This window comes from Scleropages formosus, chromosome 14, assembly GCF_900964775.1.
Source record: "Scleropages formosus chromosome 14, fSclFor1.1, whole genome shotgun sequence".
In the NCBI taxonomy this organism is placed as follows: Eukaryota; Metazoa; Chordata; class Actinopteri; order Osteoglossiformes; family Osteoglossidae; genus Scleropages; species Scleropages formosus.
The window spans coordinates 10,939,699-10,950,393 of record NC_041819.1 but is presented as its reverse complement, the minus strand read 5'-3'; the positions used below and the strand labels follow the sequence as shown (position 1 = coordinate 10,950,393).

The window sequence follows — 10,695 nt, the reverse complement described above, 5'->3', positions numbered from 1 at the left end:
ACCTACTGCGCAAGCGCATTACTGACAAGGGTACAGCGCTACAGTAATACTCATTTTAATCGCTGTTGACAATTAACTAGAAGCATGGAAGTAACGAAAGTATCGGCTTTTCACGTCTGGAAAATATCTTCTTGCTTCCAATTTTTACATGATAATATCCATGAGATAATCCTGTGATGTGTTCATTTCAATGGCTGATGCCTGCATTTCTTTGAAAAGGCTTCTGTTAAAATTTCATCTTGTAATAGTTACTCCAGGATGTATATAGAGAAAAAGGCAAGTACTTGCAAAAATATTAGCAATATTACTCAATGGAATTACACAAGTATTTGGGGCTACATTATACTTAGTTGACCATGAATCATGATCAGAACACTGATCCATCTAAATACAGGTTTAGCTTACTCAATCCATCTTGTATTTAGCATGAAAACACATTAATGATGGACTTTTGATTCATCTGTTCATCAACTATCAATAACTGCTTGTTTAATGCAGGCTTGTGGTGACTGAAGCCTATCCTGGAAGCACAGGGCGTGACGGATGGTCCACCCTGGATAGACGTCACACAGATAACCTAAATGTGACCAAAAAAAAAAAAACAAACCATGTGACATGTTGGACACGGGGGCCTTAGGGACTGACCAGCTGTGAGGCTGCCCTTAACGCTCATCTCTTAATCAGGGGGCCGATAATCCAGGAGATGGGTTTGTCTATGCTCCTCTGTGCTGCACTACATCTTACACGTACACCTCATGACACGACTAATAATTTATAACCTAGTCTTGGAAATAGTATGTTAACGAACAGAAAGTAAGGGGTCATTATCATCATGTAAATTCATATATTCTAAATGAAATTTCTATTTCAAGACAAGTGAAAGATTTGAAAAGTTTTTGCAACCTTTAATAGTCATAAATACCTAATGAAGGTTACAAAAGCAAAATGGACAACTTACACCTGAGCATATTTTAATTTAGAAAAATACATTCTCAGAGTTTACATTTTTGTAGCATCTTTGTTACAGCTACTGCCTTTGACCCAAGGGTCATATGTTCGAATCCCACCTCCAACCATAGTACTCTCAAGGAAAGTACCTCCCGTAAATTGTTCCAGCAAAATAACCTAGCTGTATAAATGGGTAAATAATTGTAGGTAGCATAACACTAAATCTCTTAGGAGAAAAGTGTCAGCTAAATGTACATTTAAATGGATTACTATGTACACAAAATAACCATTCACCAAACTGGATATTTCTGAAAAGTAATTGAGTATCTGAACTCAGACATGAGTGTTTGAAGGTTGCTGAATACATGTTGGGACTGTATCTTCAGAATACGCCTGGCAAGAGAGATGCAAAGTGGCCTATATACTGACATACATTTGAGCAGAATGCTAAACTAAAAATGCAGCTGCCTTCCTTAAGCATACATCTCAAAGGTCTAATTTAGTAAGATGAATCCAGCTTCATTTTAAATAATTTTTAAAGAACAAATATTAATGCTAAGGTTAACTGTAGAAATAAAAATGTATAAAAATTGATATCTACAATTATTTAGGATTGGAACATGAGAGATCAAGGCTGAAGCCAGCCTGTAGACCAGCGTGGACGAGTGGAAAGAGAATACCATTCTTCATTGCTGCTCAGAAGATCTGCTGTTCAAACAGAATTTTCTCAAAGCCTTGTGGTGGAGTGTGGTAAAAGTCACTGAACTGGCAATCTAATATGGTGCTGTCATCCACTGAAATAGAGATTGAAAATGGAAGAGCAGATTTATGGTTATTATTCAAGTAAAAATACTGATAAAGCAGGACGTCTCACCATCTAACTCACACACACACACACACACACACACACACACATTTTCAAAACCGCTTGTCCCTTACAGGGTCACGGGGAACCGGAGCCTACCCGGCAACACAGGGCGTAAGGCCGGAGAGGGAAGGGGACACACCCAGGACGGGACGCCAGTCCGTCACAAGGCACCCCAAGCGGGACTTGAACCCCAGACCCACCGGAGAGTAGGACTGCGGTCCAACCCACTGCGCCACCGCACCCCCTCATCTAACTCACTTTTAAGTAATATGAATGTTTCTCAGCTCAATACACATTCCTCAATTTTTCAGTTTCAGAGTGTGTCATTCAGCGCTCCCTGGTGGTAGTGACATGCTGCATCTCATAAAAGGAGAAGGGTTCAGAATAATGTTCTGAAACAAACTATAATGGAGCTTTTTGGAAACATTTACAGTTGTAAACATACATTTAAATAATGATTTACCATATATCACAGGGAAAACTGTTCCACGGATTCCTGAGGCTGGACAGTTCATGTTTTTTCCATTCAAGTATATATTCAGCTCCACGTGGTCATACGTTACACCCTAAAGAGAAATTGGAAAGAAATGAAAAACAACCACACCAGTTCAGTAAAATTTCTGTTTGAGGTCTGGGTTTGCATTTAAAATTAAGCTTTCCCATGTTAAAGCCTGTTAATTTTAATCGCTTTTACTCATCAACTGCTCCCTCCCTCAACAATGGTTTCCAGGAAACAAAAGTTGAGAGTGGTGCCTAGAGATATACACCGATCAGCCAAAACATTAAAACCACCTGCCTAATACTTTGTAGGTCCCCCTTGTGCCACCAAAACAGCTCTGACCCATCGAGGCATGAACTCCACAAGACCTCTGAAGATGTCCTGTGGTATCTGGCACCAAGGCATTACCAGCAGATCCTGCAAGTTGCGAGGTGAGGCCTCCATGGATTGCACTTGTTTTTCCAGCACGTCCCACAGGTGCTCAATCGGATTGAGATCTGGGGAATTTGGAGGCCAAGTCAACACCCTGAACATGAATGTATAACCTGGCCACACAGCGGCGTAGTGGTTATGGCCGTTTCCTTAAAACCTGAAGGCTCCCGGTTCGAATGGCCACTCCTGTTGTAGTACCCCTGATCTAAGTCCTAACCACAAATTGAACAGCAAGAACACCCTGCTGGCAGGATGTCATGGCTCCTAAACCATTCCTGAGGTGTGGTAGGTCGCATTTTCCTGCTGAAGGCAGCCACTGCCATCAGGGAATAACACTGACACGAAGGGGCGTACGTGGTCTGCAGCAATCTTTAGGTTAGTTGTACGTGTCAAAGTAACATCCACATGAATGCCAGGACCCAAGGGTTCCCAGCAGAACATTGCCCAGAACATCACACTGCCTCCACCAGCTTGCCTTCTTCCCATAGTGCATCCTGATGCCATCTCTTCTCCAGTTAAACGATGCACACGCACCCAGACGTCCACACGATCTAGAAGAAAACGCAACTCATCAGACCAGGCCACCTTCTTCCATTTCGCCATGGTCCAGTTTTGACGCTCACGTGCCCATTGTAGGCGCTTTCGGCGGTGGACAGGGGTCAGTATAGGCACTCTGAGCAGTCTGCAGCTACGCAGTAAACTGCAATGCACTGTGTGTTCTGAGACCTTTCTATCATGGCCAGCATTAAAGCTTTCAGCAATTTGTGCTACAGTAGTTCTTCTGGGGGATCGGACTAGGCGGGTTAGCCCTCACTCCCCACGTGCATCGATGAGCCTTGGGCACCCATGACCCTGTCGCCGGTTGTCCTTCCTTGGACCACATTTGATAGGTATTAACCACTGCATACCAGGAACACCCCGCAAGACCTGTCATTTTGGAGATGCTCTTACCCAGTTATCTAGCCATCACAATTTAGCCCTTGTCAAAGTCACTCAGATCCTTATACTTGCCCATTTTTCCTGGTTTCTACAGATCAAATTTGAGAACTGACTGTTCACTTGGTGAGTAATATATCCCACCCCTTGACAGGTGCCATTGTAATGAGATAATGTTATTCACTTCACCTGTCATGGTTTTAATGTTTTAGCTGATCAGTGTATGACAAGCCTTGGATTTAAATCAGAAAGCAGCAATATTGCAGCACCAGACAGACAACTTCGCTGGATGAGCTACATGGGGTATCCAATTTGTCTTTTTTTCCCCTCTTTCCACATTTAAATCATTCCCTGTATTCCACAGCCTCTTCTCTCATTCACAAGGTTCACAGAATTCAGTGAAGGAAAAGTCCACAGAATGATCAACAGCATCTCTCACCACGACATCTCCCTCCTGCAGCGAGCTGTTGGCTGGCAACCGACTCCTTTCCTCATTACTGAAGTACACAGAACCGTCGTGCCTCAGCACAAGACTTTGGGCGTCCCGTCCCATGGGGATCAGGTCCAGGTTCGCTTTCTTTGTAGCCACACCTACACCCCACACACCTGAAACAGGCAGCCATGAAGTGAATCATCAGGCCACACTCCCAACACTTGTCACTCCTCAATTTATTCTGAAAGGCAGTCATGTGAAATAGATTTGATTTATTCACTTAGCTGATGGATTTTCTCCAAAGCAACTTGTTCACCCATTTACAGAGCTGGGTAATTTTCCTGGACCAATTTAGGGTAAGTACCTTGCTTAAGGGGAGTACAGCTTGAGGTGGGGATCAATCCTGTAACCTTTGGATCCAAAGGCAGTAGCTCTAGTAGAATCTAACCACTACGCTACCAGATTAATCATTGTACCACAGCAATTAGATGCCAAGTACATGTGATTACCTTTCATCACGCCAGTGTTTCTCACCGACCGCAGTCTAGACCTGTAATGGACTAAGAGGGGAAATGACTTCCCCAGGCAGTCTGGCTACAAAGGGATCCTCATGGATCAAGGATAAGAGAGGCAAATGTACCTGCGGAGTGGATCTTCAGCTCAAAGTAGCTCTTGTTCTGGTGCAAAGGCGCATTGGCCAGACAGCCTCCGGTGCCGCAAATCCTCATGCCACTCTTAAGAACGACCACGTCTGTACCTAGCAGACAGCATGTTCACATAGAGCCTTTCCTTAAACCGACAGCTTTGTAAAGGTGATGGGAATTTACATTTAGATTTATTTAGCAGATGCTTTTCTCCAAAGCGACTTCCAATGAACTCTCTGTGGTGTTATAAGCACGCACACACCATTGTGACTTACACTGGGTCACTCATCCCTACATCAGGGGAACACACACACACACACACACACTCTCTCTCTCTGTCACTCACACACTATGGGGAACATGAACAGCATGTCTTTGGATTTTGAAATACGATCACTAATCATGTCTAACATTCCTTTCCTATTTTCTAAGTCCCTGTTTGACTGGCAACACTAGAAATGCGTTCATTACTATAATGACGGGACAAGAGCTCAATGCAATGCAGGCCAATGACACACACACACACACACACACAGCGAGCATATATTAAAACACACATGACATGATGTGACACATTGGAGACCCAGGGACACGCGGGGGGGGAACACGTAGACCCCACGCACCGAGCCCGACCCGTTCCGGCACTGCTCACCCATGTGCTGCGTGTCAAGCTGAACGGCGGGCATTTCTTTGAGCGGGACGTGTTCGGACTCGCCGCCGCCGAATCCACAGCACCGCGCGACGAAGGAGAGCACGGAGGCCATGAGCGCGAGCAGGAGCTCCGCTGTGGCACTTTTTACCAGACGAGGCTCACAGTGACTGAGTGCTCCCCCGCGGGGAGACGAACACTGAGACTTATTGCGGAAGGCCGAAGGGCTGCGCTACAGGAGACACGGGCCGCAGGGCCGAAGCGAGCAGGAGGGACTCCGCGCCTCAGAGCCAGTTTCTTCAAGGAAGTTCGCTCTCTCGCGTCGCGCTCTCGACTTCCTCGTCGAGCTCTGGCGGGGAACGCGCACACCGCGCACACCGCACGGCCTTCCCTTCGTCTTTAACAACCCGTAACACGTTCAGAAACGTCGAGGACGAGACCCGGCGGCAACGGCACTGCCGGCTTTTGGTCCGTTTCAACCCCGAACTGATTCTGTGACACAAACCGCAGGTCTTACACCAACAGTTCTGTAGGGAGCTGCCATGTAATGTATGATGATGGTGAAAAGAAAGAGTGCTTTTTACAAACAAAATGCTTCTTTAGGAAACCGGCCTGCTCGCGACACACAGCGCACAAGAATGACAATGAACGTCCAGCTCTATGAAGCGGATCCTGCTGGAGCGCGTTCGCGCCCGTCCGCTGAGACGCACGGACTCCTCGGTTCAGCGAAGCGCTGGCGGTGAAGCGGTTAACAGCGCGCGCCCAGGGAGTGTGCGCCGTGCGCCACCGCGAGCGTCGCGAACGCGCCGCCCTCTCGAGTCCACGCAGCGCGCGGGGGGACGTTCGCCCGCGGTCCTCTTTACGTACGCGGTGAGCCGTCAGCCGTCGCGAGTGGATGTGAGTACGGAGCTAGAGTCCGAGAGGTACCAGAAATAAACAGAAAAGCGCATCTGTCGGACTCTAAAGACGTGTAAACGCGCCGAGACACGTTTGCTGTGTGTGTGCGGCTGGGTGGGGACACACTTTCGGTTGCGATCGTGCTTTTTACCATAGTTGTACCACTGTGATCGCGTATGCTGCTGCTGCTGCTGATGTTATAGGAGCGGCTCGCGATCACTCACTAGGCCCCGGTTCCGTGATCCCGAAAAACGGGCTCTTTTTGTGACCGTGTCGTCTGTGCGCAGGTCGCGTTCATCACATATTCGCGAATTAATCTGTTTACTGAAAAAAAAAAAAAGCGGTTTCAGAAGGCGAGCAAAATTGTTGCTCAACCTGAATTCTCCATGATATATAACTATGCCACGTGGTAAATATGATAAACGTGAACATTTGTGCAACCCGTTTATCATGCAGTGTTCAAGGACGGCGCGTTATTTTACGCAGTCGCGCTTCATTTGTATTAATATAACGTCCGTTAATTGTAATCTGGCCACACGGTGGTGTAGTGGTTATGGCTGTTTCCTTAAAATCTCAAAGTTCCCGCTTCAAATGACCACTCCTGTTGTAGTACCACTGATCTAGGTCCTAACCACAAATTGAACAGCAAGAACACCCTGCTGGCAATGGGTAAATGAGTGGTAAAGTTGAACCTTGAACAAAGGGATCAGCTACAGGGATAGAGCCTTTATGATAGTGGTGCCTGCTTGTGTCTGGTGAAGTGACCCGATTTCTCGCTCCGACTTTGCAGCGATGGAGCTCCTGGAGGAAGAGCTCACCTGTGCTATCTGCTGCTGTCTGTTTGAAGATCCCCGGGTTCTGCCCTGTTCGCACAGCTTCTGCAGGAGATGTCTAGAGGGTATTCTGGAGGGCAACAGCAGGGGCCCATCGTGGAGACCACCTTTTAAATGCCCCACCTGCCGAAAAGAAACGCACCACAACGGCCCCAGCAGCCTGCAGGTCAACTACTCTTTGCGTGGGATAGTGGAGAAGTACAATAAAATAAGAGTTTTGCCCAAGATGTCCCTCTGCAGACAGCACAGCGGCCAGCCGCTCAACATATTCTGTGCGACAGATCTTAAACTGATTTGTGGCTTCTGTGCAACCATGGGCGATCACAACGGACACAAGTTCTGCGCTTTGGAGGACGCTTATGAGCAGGAGAGGGCCGCTTTTGAAGAGATCTTTCGGGGCTTCGAGACCTGGCGAAGCGCTGATGCTTCATCCTGTCTGGAGGACTTGGAAAGAAACAAAAAGAAAGCGCTGCAGCTCATCTCACGAGATGCTGGTAGGGTGACTGAGTACTTTGAAAAGCTCATCAAGACTCTTGATCAGAAAAAGAACGAGATTGTCTCTGATTTTGAGACATGGAAGCTGATGGTCATGCAGGCGTATGACCCGGAAATAAACAAGCTGAGAGGAGTGTTGGAGGAGCACGAGCGGGCCCTGAAGATCGCCCAGTCCTTCAGGAATGCTGGGGACCCTCTCTGCTTTCTCCAGCAGATGCAGGAGTTTAGGGAAAAGCTGGGTGTGATTCAGGAAACTTCACTGCCTTCCCGGACGAGCATGGATGTAGGAACTATCATGAAGAACTTTGACGTGAAAGTGTGGGACGCTGTACGTCTCAGAGATGTGGACAAAATCGCAGTTCCGCGTGAAAACAAGGCATACGGTTTCGCCCGTTGGAGTTTTTTCAAGGCTATGTGGGTTCTGGCCATCGTTGCCCTTTTTTCCGTGTCTACACTGTTCCTTTTAGAGTGTCCAGATGTGTCCCATCTCTCTGCAGCTGTCCAGTCCTACATACCCACTCTTACAGAGATCTTACATTATACAATACAGTGCTGGAGGGAAGTGGTCCGTGTGTGTGTGCCTCTCTTTGAACTGTTTCACAAATGCATCTTTGATCTGTTTAACACTACAATCAATTTTGTCTGGTCTAACTTTAGGTTAGATTACATATTTAAAGGTTTATGGGTCCTGTAAATGAAGATGAAGCCTTGTTTGTACAATATTAAGTACAAATCCTCTCTGCTTTGTCTTTGTGTCATGTCTTCTATGCACTTTTGTAACCAAATGAAGTATTTTCCAAAGTTTGATTTTAATTTGCTTAAAGCTTGTGTTGACTTGTGTACCGACATCACCTCCCGTGTATAATGCCAACTTCAAATGTATTTGTAACTCTTTCATTTACTTAATGCTGTTGTCAGATGGGTGATGCAGTGCTGTAGCGGGCTTGGCTGGGTCCTGCTCTCTGGTGGGTCTGGGGTTCGAGTCCTGTTTGGGATGCCTTGCGACGGAGTGGTGTCCCGTCCTGGGTGCGTCCCCTCCCCCTCTGGCTTTGTGCCGTGTTGCTGGGTTAGGCTCTGGGTTGCTGTGATGATGCTCGGGACAAGCAGTTTCAGCCAATGTGTGTGTCAAATGAGAACTGTACCAGTTCACCAGTCCTACTACCACTTTTGCTGGTCATCACCCACTTCAGCACCATTTCCATGTAAATAACCTGTTCAGGTGACCATGTGTTGGAGGGCAGTTCAGATCAGACGTACCAGTGCATCTTAATGAATGTAAAGTGAACTGACATCAGATGTAAATCTACATTTTTTTTGTATCACATGAATTTGCATTGTGCAGAATTTATGAAATAAATGAGTTTGGATATCTAATCATTTACAATATTTCAATAAATACTCCTCTCCTTTTGTGAACTGAAGGTCACACATACTTATTTTCAGCCCTCATTGCATTTTAATTTATAATTTCCAAAGTGCAATGCACATTATTTTTTTGCCCATATCTGGATGAGATTCCATATGCTTCATAAAGCTGAAAATCCAAATTTTGTCCTGCAGATTGTCTAGAAACTAAAACTGTTACCTTTATAAATTTCATTGTAAATACACATATGCCATTTTCTTTTACAGCTAGCCTTTTCATTGCATTTACTGATAGTCCCCACAGTGAAATCCCCCCCCATTCCTTACCTGAAAGTTTTTCCACTATAAAAAATTTCTAACCCTGTAGATACTTTGGTAGAAATGCAAATAGAAGCATTTTAACTTTAAAGCTAAATACATGTTAACTTTAACACTTAAGCAAATACTATTCCAAAACTAGCAAATGTGACTCCTGTTTACAAAGTGTGAGGGAGAGCAAGACACACACACAAAATAGAGGGGGAAAAAAATGCTCAACATAGTGTTCACTTTTCAAAATAGGGAAACTTGGCAGGTGGATTACAAGGGATATAGCTTTTATACCGCAGTACAGCAGGGTGAAGACATTAACTCCTGCTACTACTTACAGTATTCTTTGCTGCAATACCACAATGTACCTACAGCATCCTAAAGTTACTCAAATATACACTTTTACATGGAAAAATAGCCAAGGGTATAAATATGAGATGTAGTTGAGAAGTGTTACACTACATATGCCAGGTTGTCTTGCCACAGACCATCAGCTTTGTAGTTTGGGTTGTGTGTATATATTAGCATTTTGCCCCATGTTTTTTTTTTTTTCTTGCATATTAACTTTTACAAATGACAACTTTTTATATCTCCTGTTTGTTTATTCCAAATATCTTCAAAGTGTCTTTAAAAATTAACCAAACAAATGCTAAGGCAATCCCAGGCAGGGGAAAAAAGCTAAATGAATTCCTAATTTAATCATGGGGAAAAATATCCCCAATGAACACTTACTGTATGTAGCGCTTTTTCAGTCCATACTGGTGCTATCAAGTGAGAGCTATTTGTATTACAAAATGTATCCAATATTAAACGGGCATATTTAGTGCTTCAACAGAATATTTTATCACAATTTACTTAGATGCTGTAAGAAATTCAAAGTTTGGTTTGTTTAGAACACTCAAGATAGCAGCACTAGTTCCTAAAATTCATTTCACTTCAGTTGGCACAAACAGGCAAATAAACTTTGATAATCTCATCTCACCATATCCAAAGCAGGAATATGGAGTAGGTTTTGATAGTAAATTGTTAAATTGAACTGAAACCAAAGCGGTAAAGGCATTTAGAAAGAATGTTTTGGATAAATTACAGCTTGTAATTTAAGTCTTTATAAGAAAAACATACAAGCAGTTTAGCAGAAAATTCTCGCTTGAAGGGGGGGGGGGGGGGGGAGAGAGGAATTGGATGGATTGTCATTTTTTCAGAATGATGATTCCATATTGTGAAAATCAGTTTTTCCAGCTTTAAAAAATGGATTTGCTTGTGTAGACTGAACATTGCACTTTTCAGGGCTTTCTATGCAAGCAAAGCATGATTGTCACTAATGAGATTTATAGTTGATACTTTTGCATTAAAAAAAGTTTTAGTCCATATTATAGTCAAACTTTGA

General features: G+C 44.6%; 2 protein-coding genes across 5 annotated transcripts; one reads left to right on the top strand and one right to left on the bottom strand.

Moving 5' to 3' along the window:
* Window positions 1-966: 966 nt before the first annotated feature.
* On the bottom strand, window positions 967-5,543 carry LOC108920423 (SPRY domain-containing protein 7-like). 2 transcript variants are annotated; one of them, XM_018729167.2, is made up of 5 exons: window positions 5,413-5,543; window positions 4,757-4,873; window positions 4,123-4,289; window positions 2,280-2,382; window positions 967-1,742 (listed from the first exon to the last, which is right to left on the bottom strand). In XM_018729167.2, the coding sequence occupies exons 1-5, from the start codon at window positions 5,522-5,524 to the stop codon at window positions 1,645-1,647; spliced, it is 597 nt and encodes a 198-aa protein (XP_018584683.1). In that variant the 5' UTR covers window positions 5,525-5,543; the 3' UTR covers window positions 967-1,644. The 2 variants fall into 2 exon arrangements, with proteins under 2 accessions (XP_018584683.1, XP_018584684.1); XM_018729168.2 differs by having other exon boundaries at window positions 4,757-4,867.
* Window positions 5,544-6,210: 667 nt separating this feature from the next.
* Window positions 6,211-8,633, top strand: trim13 (tripartite motif containing 13). Of its 3 annotated transcripts, none has more exons than XM_018729166.1 (2): window positions 6,211-6,279; window positions 7,097-8,633. In XM_018729166.1, exon 2 carries the CDS (start codon window positions 7,099-7,101, stop codon window positions 8,326-8,328), a length of 1,230 nt encoding a protein of 409 aa, XP_018584682.1. In that variant the 5' UTR covers window positions 6,211-6,279; window positions 7,097-7,098; the 3' UTR covers window positions 8,329-8,633. The 3 variants fall into 3 exon arrangements, with proteins under 3 accessions (XP_018584682.1, XP_018584680.1, XP_018584681.1); XM_018729164.2 differs by having other exon boundaries at window positions 6,246-6,306; XM_018729165.2 differs by having other exon boundaries at window positions 6,267-6,332.
* Window positions 8,634-10,695: the final 2,062 nt, after the last annotated feature.

Excerpts from the sequence above, each read along its gene's own strand:
- trim13 (XM_018729166.1), top strand. The coding sequence starts at position 7,099 with ATGGAGCTCCTGGAGGAAGAGCTCACCTGTGCTATCTGCTGCTGTCTG.
- LOC108920423 (XM_018729167.2), bottom strand. The coding sequence starts at position 5,524 with ATGGCCTCCGTGCTCTCCTTCGTCGCGCGGTGCTGTGGATTCGGCGGC. Across the intron at positions 4,874-5,412 it reads GCTTGACACGCAGCACATGG|GTACAGACGTGGTCGTTCTT; the intron begins GTGAGCAGTGCC and ends GCTGTCTGCTAG. Across the intron at positions 1,743-2,279 it reads AGTTTTCCCTGTGATATATG|TGGATGACAGCACCATATTA; the intron begins GTAAATCATTAT and ends TCTCTATTTCAG.